Here is a 17,144-nt window from a genome sequence, read left to right as displayed (position 1 = left end):
AAAAAAGAAGAAGCAAGATTTGAGAGTTTAAATGATATAATATCTCATCTGAGCATTTTTAATGAACATAAAAGTAAGGGTACATTTGTTTATTACTAAAATAATAATAATAACTATATAGAAGACAGTTTCTAAATGACGTAAAACATCGACTATGTTAAGCATTTCTGACCTGACATCTGCCACCAGTTTATCTGCAATAAGCTAATATTAATTGTTGATGCATCTGTGAGTGATCCTTCCAGCTCTAACATGAACACACTTTACTGTAGTAACATTAATAATCCCGCGCTTAGAAGACAACAACAATCAGCACACTCAGCTACTAACAGTGATCCTATTAATGCACATTTGCACTGGGTACACAGTTCCATTAGGAGAGTATAAACACACTCCAGCTCCCTGAAATATCATTCAAATACACAAAGACTGCACTCACAACAAGGACAGCTGAGATTTTTAACGTATCTCTGCAGACTGGTGAGGATCATTCACCTGTCTGTCTGCAGAGATAAATGTATAGTGGCTCGATCAAACTGTGGGCTTGAAGGCTTTGAAGGTGTGAAATTGCTTTTGTTTTGGGCTGCGGAGGCACACTGGGAATGGTCAGCAGTGATCCTGAAGTGTTGCAGTCTGTTAAGCGCAGTATATAAGTATTAACCAAGTGAGATCTGTTTTTTAAAAGTCTAATTCAAATGTCAAACTTCTATAATGAGCTGCAAAAGCTTAAAATATATATATGACTAAATAAAAAGGCAAAACTGCAAAATGGCTGCACTTGTAATCCTGCATCTATGTTTTGTTGTTCATTGGTTGTGACCTGTCTTGTGTCTTGTGTCCATTTCATGATCCAGCTCTCAGAGGAACTGCTGCCGACCATCGTGAAAGATCAGGAACTTCAACACCTTAATTTTTAGCATAGCAATCTGGTCTGTGCACACAGGCAATACCCAATTAGAGCCCCCAGACAAAGCCACCTGTGAACTGTGAATGTCTCAACAACAAGCACCCCCCCTACCCGAACAATGCTGCAGGTGTCAAAGTGCAGACATCAATAAGCGCTCGTGTCAATGTGAAATGGCACGGAGGCTTGCAAGTCAATTCCTCAAGTCAGCAAGAAAAAAAAAATCACAGGGGCTCTTTGGTTTGTGCAATGAAGTCATTTTCCGGAGCATGACGCATTAAATGTTTTGCCAAATATGTAGTCAACACCCAGTAAGAGCTGCGTCCCATAAATCCCATGAACAGGAACGTCAAAAAAAGAGTCTGGAAATCATTTATATCTGCAGCATATGTTGCAGTGATCCAGTCAATTCACAACCAAAGAATGTTAAATGTAACGCACAGAACACGTGTTATTACCTGAGCATGTGTTTGTCACGGAATCAACCAGAACTGCTTGTGACCACAACAGCTAATTACTGTTCAAATACAGGAGAACAAATTAGTCTGTCTGGGTCACATTTAGGCTCCCTGACTTGATCCCTCTCTGAATAAGATGGAGGTGAGCCATTCAAGTGCCCACTCCGAGGTACTTTTGAACTGAGGTTTGTGTATTGAGATTGACTTTGTTGTCACTTAGAGAGGACAGGAAGCGTTAAAAAAAACTGTAGCTCAGTGTTGGAGAGCAGGCGTCGGAACACATTTTTTCTTCTAACATTGTTTGTAGACTTTTTTTTGCAGTTAAAGAAATATTTTGATAGTTGATTTTTCACATTCAGAAATGCCTCACATTCTCATAGTGGTAGTTACTGGGCTGCTGATTGGACAAAACAAGCAATTTCATGACACAATATTGGGTTTGAAGGCATTTTGATGGGAACTGGTCCCTAATTTCAGATATTTTAACCACATACCACAATTATTCTGAGTCACTTCTGGCTCATGCACACAGCTAGAGTACTTTTAATCAACCAAATTCCACACAAAGCGCACTGAATAGAACAAAACTTAATCTAAAACACATTCGGCATGTGGCTACTCTTCCTTTAAAACAGCATCAAATCCTCCTCATACACACATTTTTAAGGTGCTTGGCAGGTATGTTGTTCCAAACCTCTTGCAGGATTTGCAGCAGTTTGTGTTCAGTCATTTCCCAGGTCTGGGATAAATAAAGTATTTTTTATTCTATTCTAATCCCAGACTCAGGAGGCCATTAAATGTGTTGCATGATTCCCTTTCCTTCTTGAAGATTGTTATCTATGACTGGATGTCTGAGGCTGCTGCAGAGTGGATTTTATCTTATGGCAACCTATTGTGCGCACTTACACAGTCTAATTATTATATAAAGAGTTATAATTTTAGAATTGAATCATAAATAAAAGTGTATTAAATGTGTATGTATTCCTGTTGGCCTACAGTAGCACACTAAAGCCCTTTGAACCTCGGACCTGTTGAGGACATTTCCGATGAGGCAGCTTCCGACCGTCTCTCTTTGAAGGCTACAGGTCCATTACTGCTTCATCCATGCCAAAGCGGGTAAATGTTTTCTCTGCCGATGTGTATTGCGCACGCAGATTCCGTTATAACCCCCTCTTAAACAGACCTGCGGCCGCTCCAGCGCTCCGGGTGCGATGGCTTCACACCTCCGGCCGGCGGCCTGCAGACGTCTGAAGTTGCTGCGCGTCCGCTGCAGTGCCAGCCGACTCTGATGGTCGCCCCATTCACACATCCACACCGCAGCACCTTTGATCGCGGGAGGATTTAAGCCCACCGAGTGCACAGGTCTCAGAATTCAGTCGGTCTGTGGAGACACTGGACGTAGAGGATCATGTCTGCAGCTCATGGGAATATGCGCGCCGGGGATCTGAATCACTACCAGATGTATCAGGACGGGCATCTGCAGATGAACACTTTGGTGAATTCAGGTTGGTGGCTGGCTCTGTGCGTAATTTACGCATGCGATGTTTCCATGATCCAAACTAACTGTGCGTTTTGTTTTCAGAATATGGAGCCTCAGGTGTTACAGACTTCTTCAACTCAGCAAACTCTGTTCCAAGGGGGGACAAGTGCGTGGCAATACTGACCCACAGGAGAAAGAGGACCAATTTTACGCAGCAGCAAATTGAGGTGCTGGAGAAAGTTTACTCAGACACCAAATACCCTGACATCTACCTACGAGAGAGACTAGAGGCTCTGACTGGACTACCAGAGTCCAGAATCCAGGTACCTTCTGACTAACTGACACCAAATAAAGTTAGATTTAAGGATGTAAATGAGGTTAAATGGATTCTTGGTCTCTTTTTTTCCCCTCTTTCTAAAAAATTGTAGGTGTGGTTTCAGAACAGAAGGGCCAAATCTCGTCGCCAAGTTGGCTCATCAGTGTCCATGAAGGTGGCCAACACACCAGCAGCTGGACCTTTTGGGCAAATCCAGAACCGGATGGGTCCTGAGAGAGGTTAACATTAGTCATGTTCACTCGTATTTTGTGTCAGCTTCACTTTTATACAGAAAATTTATGTCAATCCCTCTAATTCAGTCTATTCTGCAACGTTTTTTTCTTTTAAATTTAACCTTTATTTAACCAGGAAGTCCCATTGAGATTCAAAATCTCTTATACAAGAGAGACCTGGCCCAGGTAGCAGCTGATCACAACATATTAAGATGCAACAAATACAAAGAAAACAACAAGAACAACTATTAAAACACATCTCCATCACCACATTCTTTATGATGCCCTTTAATTTATTCATTGATAAGAGTCTTTCTGATCCAAGATCTTTCTGCAGGTTATTCCAGGCCCACGGGGCATAGCAGGAAAATGCAGTTATCCCCAAATCAGTTCAAACTCGGGGTACGGTACTCTTTCCGTTTCTTACATTTCAGAGCTTTTCTTTTTTCCTTTCAGTTTTCGACAACCACCACGGTGCTGATGTACACAGGATGGGAGGGTTTGGACTAGAGGACAGTTTCAGGCCTACACCGCACCAAAACACAGAGGACACCAACAGGACCGGCCATCCCATCAAACCCAGCAGCTACGACCACACATCCGCTTCCTGCGTCTACCACAAGGACGGAGCGAAGCCTGAGCAGCTGCAGCGACAGCCCCCAAAGATGGAACCCAACGCCCCCGGCCACCAGGGTCAGAAGGTTCTGGTGGAGTATGACAACTTCCCACCGAACAAAACCATTGGACCGGAGATGAAAGTTGTGATTCCTCCCATCCCAGCGCAGAACAACTTCAGCAGGTCGTCGCCAAAGGATCACGGATGCCAAATGCAGTTTTCACAAATGCGGCCAGCAGGGGACCGGTATAATTCCGTCCCCCAGATCCAATCCACAAAAGCAGTGGACTTCACAGACTCTGACTCTGACTGGGAAAACGACACCATGGCTGGATTTGGTGGCTTCATGTGACGTGTTAAAACATCCAACATAAGGAAGCCACATGTGTAATAAGACAATGTGTATTTATTGTAAAATAGTAAGAAAACTGTTGACTGTAAAAAAAAAAAAGAAAAAAAAAAAGTAATGGTTTATTAAAAAAAATAATGACGAAAAGCTGCTGCGTTGCAATATTATGTTTAATATAAAAAGACAGAAACATTTATTTACAATTGCCCTGAGGCACTCTCATATACAACTTTACAAAACTGAAAAAGGAGATTCTCTAGGAAAGAACTGTTGACTTGAGTTTTCAGGGTTACGTCAGTGATGCAGGCTTAGTGTGTGTGTGTGTGTGTGTGTGTGTGTGTGTGTGTGTGGGGGGGGGGGGGTTGCAGCAACAGCCATGCCAAACGTGGAAATGCTAAGATCTTAGGGAGTAAAAGGCATCAAAACCCCGGAGTTCTCCTTTATAAAAATACCAAAATCTCTTTTCAGTGCACACAAAATTACAAAATCCATTTCCGAATACGCAGCAGAAATGTCGACAATAGTCCTAATAATCAGAGATATTGTACAATTATCTACAATAAACAATTTTATAAAACATTCTTTCGATCCCCCTGTGCTTACCGTCGGCGGAGCAACAACACATCCAGGGGAAAACGTTAGAGATAGCAAAATATCGTTTCATAACCATACACACCTACGCAAAAATAAATAAATATGAACTATAAAAACTGTTAGAATCAATGTTTGGCACATGAAACCAATAAATAACATGTTCAGAATTTGGAGATGTGAGATTGTGGCGATAGCTAAAGATTCTTTCAGACTTGTGTTCAGTTGGGTGCGCAAACATTTCCATACAATAAAACGGGCGAATAAAACATCTGACATCCTCCGTCTCCTTTAGATGAAAACTCCCAACAGGAGTCTGTGCAGAACTCTGAATTCCCAAAGAAAACCAACCGCTCAGATTGTACGATGGTGATCCACAACATCAACATGAGCCTCTTTTTTTTTTTTTTTCTTTTTGTAGTCTTGACAGTTCAGGTGAAAGCACCATTTTCAAAAGACAACATTAACGTACCACACCTCTGCGTGTGTGTGTGCATGCACCTGTGTGTGTGTTTTAGGGACGATGCAGGTACTCAGACTGCATTGGTGTTGTTGGCAGCAAACGCATGCAGATTGCCCAGCTGACTAAGGCCGCTCTGGATGTGTGCCACGTGGATCTCGACGTTGTTCTGGAAGCAACTGGAAATACAGAAGAGAAAATAGCACACGTGTGACGAATCAGTGAAAAGATAGAGATCATAAAAGAATCATGTTTATTGATCAGGTTTGCTAAAAAGAAAAAAAAAACTATGAAAATGTCAGTCTCTCTTGGTTCAGTTCAGGGTTTGTTTAGGGTTTCAGGGTTATTTACCTGTGGTTGGAGGGATCAATCGATGCCTTGATGTCATTCAGGGAGTCTGTTAGAGATTTAAACTCAAATGAATTCAAATCTCCTCCGTCTGCCAGACACTGAAAAAGACAGAAAAACAGAGCTGATCATGAACGCATTACATTTCGGTGTGTGTACATAAAAAGCTGCAGAGGTAAGTCACTTTACGTATTACTGCTGCCAACATCTCTAAATTGGTTCTCTGACGCACTGGAAAGGAAACTGGAAATATGTGATCTTTGGTTTTAAAATTACGATGAAACAGTGAACTAACTCGCAGACACGCAGGAATGTATTTTGAAGAGAGTGCATCCTGCATCATCCTGACATATGTTTAGAAATTTGTGAGCAGACTGTTGATGCGTCTCCTACCTTGATCTGCAGGAGCAGGGCAGTGAGGCGGGAGATGAGGTGAGTGAGGCTGGGATTGGTCGCACTTTGCTGTCCGTCCTTGGGCGAGCTGATGAGCTGCACCATCTGCTGGGCCTCTTCTTCGCAGCGTCGCCGCAGCTCTGTGGGATGGTCGGCTGGAACCATGCCCTGATCCGGAGCAAGCTGGACAGATGCACATCGCTGATTAACCCCCTGGATCCCCAAAACCCACTGGCCGATTTGAAAGGCGTGTTTTCTTTGATGAGGATCACCAAAATTACACCAATTATCAGCCACAAACCGTAAACGATTTGAGATCAAAATGATGATCTTTATTCATAATTCCTTTATCTAAATGTCTCACTTTATGTTTTGCCAAAAAGAAATTGCTTGCTCTAATGAGGTTCTGTATAAGACTAATTGTTCTGGCTCCCTGCTGCAACTGTGAAGCCACTAGTGACTCTGCTATGGCAACAAGTCACTTAACAAAACTTCAGGGACTTTTCAGTAGAACCATAGACTGTAGGCTGATACAGAGCAGATACGAGACAAGTATGGAAGTAAATTAAAACGGAAGCAGTAAATTATCTGTAGTATGTAGAGTCAGTTTTTAAAGTATTGGGAAAACTTGTGGGCAAAATGTTGCACATGCCAAGTCCAGATTTTTTCCATGATTTTGTTTTTTTAAAATAAAGAAACTGAACCTTTTTTTTTCCACGATTGATGGCATTATATCTTTGCTATGCTGAACACAAGGCATGTCTGAGTCCCTCTACTTCTGTTCATGGTTGCGTTGTTTCCATAGGGGTGCAGGATTTTATATTGCAGTGAAAAATGAGCCCGTTGTGAGTAAAAATGTGACAAAAAACTGACCAGAAACCACTTGAAATTCAGAACAATTAATGCAACAAGCCTCTGTTACTTAAAGTATTTTTCATCTGGTCAAGACTCACAAGAGTCCTCACAACAGGCCATGAGGTACTAAAGCATGCTCATGTATTGTTGTAGCTACAATCAGAGAGAATTCTGGACACGACTTAAGCGTACGCTTTCACTTACCTCACAGCAGAACTGCTGAACTTCATGAAGCACCTTGTTGAGATCTTTATTGAGCTGCTCCAGTTCGAGCACAGTGGTCGCATATCGCTTCTGGAAGTCCAGGTCAATAGGCATCGAGTACGACTTCTGGACACAAACACACAAACGTAGTTAAGTTACGCCTGATGTCTGCGTTTTATAAGCATACGATAGGTTTTGATTTGAAGCGATGTGTAAATAATGACGACTGTACCAGCTTCTCAGCCTCCGTGTTCATTTCTTTCAAGTGTTTAATGTGCTCTTTCTTGATCATGAGGATTTTGGACAGCCTCGTCTAGCAGCAGGAAAACAACAAGATAACGAACGCGTTAGAACAAAATGTTAAATTTTAGGATGTCACCTTTCAGAATTCCATTTAACAGGAGCACTTACCACTTGGACCAGGAATTTAACAGGAAATCCTCCCAGTGTGTCTCCCTCAGCACCGGGCAGTTTGTTCCTCCATGGTGACTGGTTGATAAGAGGGTCATTGTCCTGTTATTGGAAAAAAAAAAAAGGCAGTTGAGTCATTTATCTTCATGAGAAATCCAGAAGAGAAGATTTATGACTTTTCTTAGGATTAGTTTGAGTTTCCTTATTTAAACAACGATGTTCTTAGCTTTGATTAAATTAGTTTTATTTACTTTTTCAGAGCTAAAGATCAAACCAGTACATTGTTTTCCTCTTTGGCTTTTCTGGCAATATTTATAAAGTGCAGTAGAGAGAGACAGAATAGATAATAATGTGGGAAAGAGCTGAGGTTGGGTCAGCTGCTGAACTAGCGACCGAGCTTCTAAAGGGCACGTCAGGTCATGCAGTGTGTGCTGGAACAGGAAGTGTACAATGATCTCGCTTCAAGGTCTGACAGATTCATGTTATAGAAGAACTCTCTCTTTCACCAGCAAGTAAAATGCCTACATACAGGTTTTCATGCTCACATTTACAGTCTACTTTGAACACAAAGGAAAATATTTCTGAATGACTGCTGCTTCAGTGGATAAATCTAATCTCACCCAAAGCAGATTTAAGCCAACAGCAGAAATCATTAACAGCTGTTTGCATGGGGGCAGCAAATGCACATCTGTTATTAGATGCCAGTTTACCGTACCATGTGGACAGGAGTGGTAGCGGACGGGTAGGGCCCTCTGGGCGGAGTCATGAGGTTCTGCATGAAGCGCGTCGACCGGTGCTTCTGGGCAAAGGCTGAAATAGGCATGGTCTCGTTGGGCTCGTTGCTCTGGAAAACACCATCAGAATGTTTAAGATTGTGACCTGAAACGTCTTTCGTACGGCTCCTGACATTTCTGTACAGTCCAAGAGAGAGTGAGGTCGGCAGGACAACAGGCTCACCAGGACTTCGTAATCAGGCACAGTGTGTGTTCCCAGGCCACTGCGGTCGAAGGTGACACGATAGGTGGCAGCACTAGTGTCGACTGCATCAATCTGCCCTGTGAACAGTCCGTCATGGACGCCCCGGAGTCGAGCTGTCGAGTGAAGGAAAGAGATTTTCTTCATTTTTGTTCAACTCACTGGATAAAAAGAATTTCTTCAGAAAAGGACCCAGTTTTTATAAAGCCGCTATCCCTCCATTTGAAATAAAAATGCTGACTTGGCGCAGGTAAACGCAGTGTTTTTCATCTAGGTCAACTGCACGGACTCCTGATCTGCTAGTCTAGCTAATGCATAGTGCTGCAGTCACCGTGGCACAGTACTGTACAGTTGTAGTGTTTCGGTCTTGATTGCACGTTTAGGACAGTATGTGTGTTCACTTCAGTCATCTCACCAGTGACTTTGGTTCCTATGATGAGCGGCAGGGGGATTTCTTCAGGAAGGTCTTTGCAGTTTGACACGTCGGACAGTTTTCTTTGCTGCAGCAGCCGCATTTTCTGCCGCTTCTGTCTCAGCGCTGTTCGCTCTTCTGCAAAAAATGCTGATGAACACCTGGAAAGGACAACGGAGAATGTTGCAGCACGTTAAGTCTCCAAAGAAACACGAACGAAAACTGTGTCCTGGACAGAATAGTAGGGAAAAAAAACAGATGAAATGAAAACTGTGTGTATGGAGAAAGCACAAAGATCACAGCGTACCGTCGAGGTTTCCCCATCAGTCTCCTTATTGTTCCCCACTCAACTCTCGTCAGCTTTCTTGTCTTCAGGTTGGGAAAAGACTCTTTGAGACACAGGCAGAATTCATTGTCGCCCTCAAAAAGAGGCCTGAAAGAAGATAAAAGGAAAAATAGATTAACTCAAAAACTCTAAACAACTCGATTACAGGAAAATTTACATTTCTGGAAGTCCAGGTTTATCAAACAATTAAATTAACCCGAAGTTACTTCAACTATGTTATAAATAGTATAATTTGAGAGTTCAACCACTGCAGTTTTTTTTGATACACAGAAATTAAAGTGAATGGTGCGTTTACTTTCAGTTGAACTGACCGTATCTGACTGTAAGCGGAACTCCAATGTGTTTATGCCTCGTCTGTGTTGTTCATGTGAACCTATTTTAAAATTCTTGTCTGTTAAAGGTGGAAGTGAGACTTTACCTGTCGATATTGGAGTAGAACCATTCATAGATGCACCATTTGTGAGCTTTGGGAAGTTTGAGGAGGTTTCTTAATCTCAGCCCTATTTTTTGGGACGCCTTCTTATCTGGTGTCACAACAGTCGAAAACTTCTGTAAGAAAAACAAACAAACAAACAAAAAAAACACAGTCAGTCTCTGTTTAATATCAACACATAATTAATTTAAGTTGGATTATCCATCCATCCAATCCTCACGAGGTTCGCGGGGGGGGCTGGAGCCTATCCCAGCCAACTTAGGGTTGGGGACACCTGGACTGGTCACCAGTCTATCACAGGGCCACACTTAGAGACAGACAACCATGCTCACATTCACACCTACGGACAATTTAGAATCACCAATTCAACATGTTTCTGGACTGTGGGAGGAAGCCAGAGAACCCGGAGAGAACCCACACTGCACGGGGAGAACATGCACACAGAAAGATTCCGGTTCCTCCACCGGGACGCGAACCGGGGACCTTCTAGCTGCGAGGCAACAGTGCTAACCAACTGTGCCACCTTGCAGCAAGTTGGATTATGCTAAACAAATTCCTGTTTTTTCTTCTTTCATGCAGGGCAGCTGTAGAGAGGTTTCTGTTGGCAAATGATCCACCGATAGGCGCATCAGCGGTACCTTGTCGTTCTGCCAACCAAGCTGAAAAATGATCATCATACTTTGAGGGGCTCAACACGTGTGGTCGAGCAGATAATGAATTAGAAAGCGCAGCTTCTAAACAGCTTGCTATGTTTCCCTCACAGCTCCAGTTTAGCACAGGAGAGACAGCATTATAGAGCTGATGTTTACTTCATAGCAATGCGTTTTACTGAACTATCCAACAGCCTCATTGTTTTCTGAAAAGTTCTAGAGCTGGTTATGGTTCTGCTAAGGCAAAAAACAAACAATTGTTCTGGTTGCTTTATATTAAAAGACTCTGAGCGCAGTCCATCAGTCACTTCTCCTACTTCAAGTCAATAAATCAGCATGTAAACGTCATAATATATGTTATTATAGTTAAATAGGCAGATATTACAACTCTGCAGCGCATCTCAGAAAACAGAATCTTCCCTTGAGAAAGCTGTGGCAAAATCGGTTGTGAGTAATCGCTGCATTAAGAATGTAATTAAATGGCCAATATCAGACAAACAACAAATGCTCTCTTGATTTCCAAGCTTAAGCTCCATTAACTAAACATTTTGTTCCAGTCTATATCAAATGTAGAGCTACAGCATGGACAGACTTGGTGGCAACTGAATCTCAAACAGTATCTCTCCACACTTTCCACACCATCCTCAAAGGCGAGAGTGGGAAGTGGGAAATGAATGCTGCCTTTTCGCACGTAACCCTCTGATGGTGCGTAGTCGGTCTTTACCTGTGGTGTGGTGGTGACCCTCTGGCTCCTCCGAGGGGACCTGGAAGGGAGTCGCTGCTGGGGCGGCTCGTCTTCGTCCCGGAACAAACGGCTCCTCTTTGAGCTCCGCGTGGGCTGGAAGAACAAACGGAGTTTCTAAGCAGCCGTGGTAATTTTTTAAGAAGCACCTTCCCATAGCACACGAGTATTAACACGAGGCGTTCTGGTATGTCTGAGGAGCAAAAGCACCGGTCAATCAAATTTATTAACGCCGGCTCAGCTCCATCGAGTGTCCCTGAAAGCCGTGAGAGTGGACCCGCATGTACAATACAAGGACCCTGGGAGTCGTAGGTATTTTTATAGATACACCTGCGCCTTTCCTGGTATTTCATAACAAATGATCTACCATGAAAATGTCTGTTTAATGGAATATGAAGGCATCAGTGTGGAAAAAAACCCAACACGACATGCATGCAGAAATGTGTTACGATCCCGCAGATACAGATTCAGGCAATGTCAACCAAGCACACTCCGTACGGATTCAGAAAAACATTTGAACGCAATATTTGCCATTATAATAAGTGTTAATTGCTGTCAAGTTAACCACAACACCACAGAGACGGTGCAGAATACAGTCACAAGGCATGTTCTGGTGAGATGAAAACATCCACCAGCACACACGTTTCTTTGGGTTATAAAAGTATTTTGTACACTATCTACTGAAGTGTGGTGCAAATATGTTCAGAAAAGTCTCAAGTCGTTCCACAGCCAACTACCGAATTAAATCAAAAACAAAAATGTGCACAACACCTCATACAGACCACGGACCTCTAGAGTGCATTTTCCTTCCAAATCACGCATCACACTGGTGTGAAACAACTTAATGAAGTAATAACTTCAACTATTCAGCTGGAAACAACAATTTTAAAGAAAGCACTTAAGTGTGCTGATAAGATTAGCAACGGGCAGCGAGCGCACAATCACAGCAATAACACATGCACATCAAACAGGAGCCCTTTAATTACTGAGTAATAGGATAATGGGATCCAATTACTCACATCTACAAAGAATGAACAAGTTCTCAATACTCTCCTTTGCGCCTCTCAAGGCTTCCCTTTTTGGGCGAATATGCGATATGTGAACATTTTATGTAAATCCTTGTAAAATGCTGGACGCTGCCATTTCGGCCATATTACTCCCATCAAGGAGTGGCTGTCTTAAGACGCTTTCTTGGTAAGTAGAGGTAAAAAAAATTTAGACTTTAAAGTGCCCATTACAGAGGCATTATAGTCTGTCATTTGCATAGTATACATAAGAAATATAGACCATAAATCCCATGGGAGAAAAATTCATTACTACTGCTATAAAACCAGTGACAGTTTCTGAGATGTTTTAGTAATCAGGTCAAAAGGAGTCAACCATGTGTGGCTCAAATATATTTTGCATATAATTTTCAATCAGGATGGCAAGCCTTGGTCATCCACATGGTGTCGACTCAGTGCCTGATATATGTACAATATAATGCAATGCAATAGATTTCTACTTCTTTGCTAGTTTTGTAAATTTTAATACCACCTGACACCAAGCACTGACCTGGGAGGGGGGGACAGAGTCTTCTCTGTTGCCCCCCCCACCCTCTGGAACTCCTCACCACCAAACATCCATAACCGCCCGAACCGGTCCACGTTCACATCACTCACCAGAACTCACCTCCACAAAGACGCTTTTAATGTGTGATTGTTTTTAAATGCACTCAATGCTTTTTGCTTTCTGCTGTTGTTTTTTTGCATGTCGTTTTTATTTCTAGTTGTTTTTATTCACTGTGCAGCGTCTTTGAGCGTTCGGAAAAGCGCTTTATAAATAAAATGTATTATTATTAATACAGACATTGCACACATATGTATTCCCTCTAACTTGTGAAGCGTTCGTGTTACTTTCTAACATTTTATAAACTGACCTCTTAGTTATTGTTTTAAAGCGTAGCATTCAACACGTTGAGTTTAACAAGCGCTTTTTCACTGCATCCTTTTCACAAGTTTAAACACTGATCATCCTGACGTCTCTTACCGTGTCCATCGTGACGGAGGAATGCCGTCCCCTGGTGTTGTGAGCTCTTGGGAAGCTGTTTTTTTCATTCAGAGTGTTGGACAAGCTGCCCTCTGTAAGAAGACCAATGCATTGATGCATACTAACAATAATAATCATAATAATAATGTAAAAACACCAGATACCAGACCCTAGCTCGCAAATCACACATGATGTCAATGAATTCTCTGTTTAAGACTGGGAACCTTCAAGCCTTAACATTAAAGAAAGATCTATATTTGCTAATATAGAGTGGAAATAACTGTCCCAGTGGGGTTTTACATGCAGTTTTATCTGTCGTCACAAAGGTTCAGGCATTGTGGGCTGTCACGGTAAGCCTGTCATTATTGAGGGCGATACAGAACTTTAATCCAATGAAGGACTTAAGATTCCTGACCACTTTTAACCAGTAAACCACAGCATACGTGATCCAAGACCGCTACAGACACGACCAGGTCAGAATCATCTTCAGTGACAAACGATGTTTAGACGTACAAGAAACCTGATCCCAGTTTACAGTAGCTTTGCATGTGTCTGCACACTTTAGCAAGAACAAATCTCAAAACAGATTTAAAAATTATAATAATCATAATAAAACTCCCATCATACCTTTTAGACTGACGAGTGCCTCTGCTGAAGAGCCTGATGAAGAGAACAAATTGGGCTTCATCAATATACAGGTGCAAACTAATGGCTTAAGATAACACATATTAGAGTAAATTTAACATTTAGTAATTATATTAACAGACATGTAAGTGTGCTAGGAAAGGTAATTAGGTTATGTTCCTTATATCTGAGTTAAAATGCTCCGTTGATTTCAGCTACCAAAGAATCCATGAGGCTGTCCTTTAAACCCTGACAGCAGCCAGGTGGGTTAACTGGAGTTAGACATGGCTAGCGCCGTCCGTTAGGCCTTCACCCCCAGTTCGAGCTGTCAACCACGGGTGTAACATCAGCTGGACAGACCGCATCAAAAGAAACGAGCTAAACAAGCTAGCGTTACACCACGTTACAAGCCCGAACGTAGTATTTACTTACATTAGCTACGCTCACCGTCGACTATTTCAGGTGTTAACAGCCGCACAACTTGGCTAGTTTCCCGTCACCGGCTTGTCAGAACGACACACAGCGCGTAACCGTGTCACGTTAACCGGCGCTAACGAACGTTAAATGTGAGGAAAGTGTCACGGAAACTAAAAAAAACTATGTCCAGAATAAAACGCGTAGCTAGCTAGCAGCTAGCGACGTTGCGGTGGTCCTTTTGTTATTGTTGCCTCCGCTGTGAGGTTAGCAGACGTTAGCTCACGGCTAAGCTAACGTTATTTGTTTACCCAGTTGGGCTAAAGTAACTTGTTCAACTCCAACATTAGCTATGGTTAGCCTCTCGTGCTAACAAGCGTTAGCTGACTTGGACAGACCCGGTGTCTCTTTGAACGAAAACGGCTTTGTGAAGTCTACGCGAAACTTACAATACCAGTTACGTGGACGGCGATGTCGGTTTATCGCTAATTATTTATTTTTACCAGTACGGGACCGCTGCTTGTGTACAATGCTAAACTCCTTGAATTTGTGTTGTTACTCACTCTCGTCTAACAGCTGGTCCATCTCCGCCATCTTGAATTAGCCGCGCCGCTTTTTCAAAGACCTTGTCAAAATGCATTCTGGGTCGGGACGCTATCTGGAGGGCGATTTGAGAAATAAAAATGCTAGGATTTGCCAAAGCGGTGGATGGAGAATCGCTTTGTTTAATTTATTGGCGTAGACGAATAAATTCAGTCACTGTAAATCCACCTTTTCAGTGTTAAATGTTGATGGAAAAACCGCTCCATATATTAAACAAGAAACTAGACTCCACAGTGATGGTCTATTGTTTCACACGGCCTTCAATGTTGTCATGTATTTCATTTTTATATTTCTATTCAGAGGCAAATCCTTGGAGTTATACACAGTATCTACACAATACTTTCATGTATGTGTATTTATAGATAGGAAGCATATAAGTAAATGTGAGTTAAATATTGGCAGGATTTATGTTTTTATATATAAAATAAAATTCAAGTTCAAGATGAATTCTTCAGCATAATGTTCGCCCACAAGGTCCTGCAGTGTTTGACCCTGATCTCACCAACAATCTATTTAAAAAAATAAAATAAATAAATTCCATCCAAAAACTCAACATGCATCAATCTCATGTGCAGCACAATAATAATAATAATAATAATAATAATAAAGACCCACAAATGTACACGTGTGGTATTTTTCAGGATGTTTTATTTTGTTTGAGGTAAGCAAGAAAAAGACTAAAAAAAAAACAAAAAAACAAACACGTTACATGGCAGTTGTGTCTTTTACAGAATACTTCGCATAAACACTGACCACATTCTTTTTTTTTTGTTTTTGTTTTGTTTTTTTTAAGCAAGGAAGCGCTTCAGACACAAAACGACAAAAGAAATATTTACATGTAAAACCCTATACAGTATCTCCATATGCAGCGGTCTACAAAATGTGCATCTTAGTGGCTTTCTCACGGAGCAGAACATAAAACGTTGAGTGTGTCTGCAGGTCGCTCGCTCGCTCGCAAGTCCAAACTCCTTCCACAGTTGCAGTGCTATGCCGTTTTAACTACAGGTTTATTAAAGAATGACAAAATAAGATCCTTATCAAAATAAAGGTTACCACGTGAGACAGAGAGCTACCAACGTTTACAGACGTTTTATCTCCAAACCTTTGCATCCACTGTGTGCTTTAACTACCGTCCAGTCATACGAGCAAGTCAGAAGGAGGTTTTAAAGTACCTAAACGTATCACTATGGAAGACTGCCTGCTACTAAACCTGATGACAAAGCAATAAAGTGACGAAAGGTTTCCGATGACCATTTGCAAAGCGTGGTGTGGCGTCGCTCCTTTTTCAAACATGAAGCCCGGGCGTTCGGAGGCAACAGTGGTCTTTGTTTCGTTCACTGAAGGTGGGGGGGTTCGGACGCCGGTCTCCTCACCACAGGGACGTCTGGTAGTTGAACTTGATCTTCAGGAGATACTTCATGTTGATCTGCGCGACGTCGTACACAATGTACCTGGAGGAGCAGCGGTTAAAGAAAACGGACCAGACAGATGATGGAGCTTCAGCTGTTTTACCTTGATGTCGGCTACCACGAGTCTAAATGAGTGATTTATGCATCCGTTTGTGTCACAATAATTCTTTTCATCCTTTTGTGAAACAGTGCAGGAGCCCTGGAGGGATCCACAGAATGTTCAGAGAGCTCCAAAAGAACACTTCTCCTACATGAAGATAAGATGTGCTGACTAAGCACAGATGCGATCCAGAAATCAAAATAGCAACATCAGGCCTAAATTCAGGCCGAATGACACGTTGGGAGAACTTGGCACAAGAGTTAAAGCAGTTCAACGCCCTTCCTCTACACTTTATTCATTGTCAAGTACCTCAAGTGCCAGTTTTTTGCATTTTCATACACCTCTATTACAGAATTAAGCATACGGCCAAGCAGGAAAAACCATTTTATCACCACATCCATGAACAAGCCGATGAACATTAAAGGATACTCGTTGTACAGTAGACTTGTGTCGTCGATGTTGGTGTGGGCGCCTTTTCCCAGAGGCACTTGCACACCATCTAAACTGACTGTAGCGCTCGGATCCGGAGCGGTTCTACCCAAACCTGGAAAGAAAAGAAAAAAAGGCAGATGAATGAAATTCTGAAGCAAATAAAACCTAGTATGTAAATTAATAACACATACTATAAATAAAACCTGCCACACTTAAAACACTTCAAATGTCATATTTCAATATGCTTCGTTAAAATCAGCATTCACATTAATGCAGCGCTGCACTGTAATTACACTAATAGCTGATCAATGCAAAGTTATACAGAGGGACCCTGTGGTGTACGGGTGAAGTTTATCTC

General features: G+C 42.1%; 3 protein-coding genes across 4 annotated transcripts in view; 1 reads left to right on the top strand and 2 right to left on the bottom strand.

The window, feature by feature from the left end:
* Positions 1–2,770: 2,770 nt before the first annotated feature.
* On the top strand, positions 2,771–4,445 carry mixl1 (Mix paired-like homeobox). Its single transcript, XM_008286951.1, has 4 exons — positions 2,771–2,867; positions 2,945–3,165; positions 3,271–3,397; positions 3,848–4,445. Exons 1-4 carry the CDS (start codon positions 2,771–2,773, stop codon positions 4,357–4,359), a joined length of 957 nt encoding a protein of 318 aa, XP_008285173.1. The 3' UTR covers positions 4,360–4,445.
* A 63-nt stretch (positions 4,446–4,508) lies between these two features.
* Positions 4,509–14,861, bottom strand: lin9 (lin-9 DREAM MuvB core complex component). Of its 2 annotated transcripts, none has more exons than XM_008286949.1 (15): positions 14,806–14,861; positions 13,832–13,864; positions 13,205–13,296; positions 11,159–11,272; positions 9,770–9,900; positions 9,313–9,438; positions 9,009–9,166; positions 8,576–8,709; positions 8,334–8,462; positions 7,619–7,720; positions 7,440–7,520; positions 7,208–7,333; positions 6,149–6,331; positions 5,759–5,856; positions 4,509–5,586 (listed from the first exon to the last, which is right to left on the bottom strand). In XM_008286949.1, exons 1-15 carry the CDS (start codon positions 14,834–14,836, stop codon positions 5,481–5,483), a joined length of 1,644 nt encoding a protein of 547 aa, XP_008285171.1. In that variant the 5' UTR covers positions 14,837–14,861; the 3' UTR covers positions 4,509–5,480. The 2 variants fall into 2 exon arrangements, with proteins under 2 accessions (XP_008285171.1, XP_008285172.1); XM_008286950.1 differs by lacking the exon at positions 14,806–14,861 and adding an exon at positions 14,261–14,309.
* Positions 14,862–15,477: 616 nt separating this feature from the next.
* The window catches only part of parp1 (poly (ADP-ribose) polymerase 1), a 15,652-nt gene continuing 13,985 nt past the window's right edge, over positions 15,478–17,144 (bottom strand). The window contains 2 exon segments of the mRNA XM_008286948.1: positions 15,478–16,296; positions 16,784–16,935. Coding sequence (XP_008285170.1) covers positions 16,215–16,296; positions 16,784–16,935 — 234 coding nt within the window. The 3' untranslated portion in view covers positions 15,478–16,214.

Source organism: Stegastes partitus, unplaced genomic scaffold, assembly GCF_000690725.1.
Source record: "Stegastes partitus isolate 25-593 unplaced genomic scaffold, Stegastes_partitus-1.0.2 Scaffold478, whole genome shotgun sequence".
NCBI classification, from domain to species: domain Eukaryota; kingdom Metazoa; phylum Chordata; class Actinopteri; family Pomacentridae; genus Stegastes; species Stegastes partitus.
The sequence above is the reverse complement of the archived record's forward strand: the minus strand, read 5'-3'. Positions and strand labels throughout refer to the sequence as shown.

Coding starts and splice junctions, on each gene's coding strand:
- mixl1 (XM_008286951.1), top strand. CDS start 2,771: ATGTCTGCAGCTCATGGGAATATGCGCGCCGGGGATCTGAATCACTAC. Junction 2,868..2,944: donor GAACACTTTGGTGAATTCAG/GTTGGTGGCTGG, acceptor TTTTGTTTTCAG/AATATGGAGCCTCAGGTGTT. Junction 3,166..3,270: donor TACCAGAGTCCAGAATCCAG/GTACCTTCTGAC, acceptor AAAAAATTGTAG/GTGTGGTTTCAGAACAGAAG.
- lin9 (XM_008286949.1), bottom strand. CDS start 14,836: ATGGCGGAGATGGACCAGCTGTTAGACGAGA. Junction 7,721..8,333: donor CTACCACTCCTGTCCACATG/GTACGGTAAACT, acceptor TTCCAATAACAG/GACAATGACCCTCTTATCAA. Junction 7,521..7,618: donor TTAAATTCCTGGTCCAAGTG/GTAAGTGCTCCT, acceptor TCCTGCTGCTAG/ACGAGGCTGTCCAAAATCCT.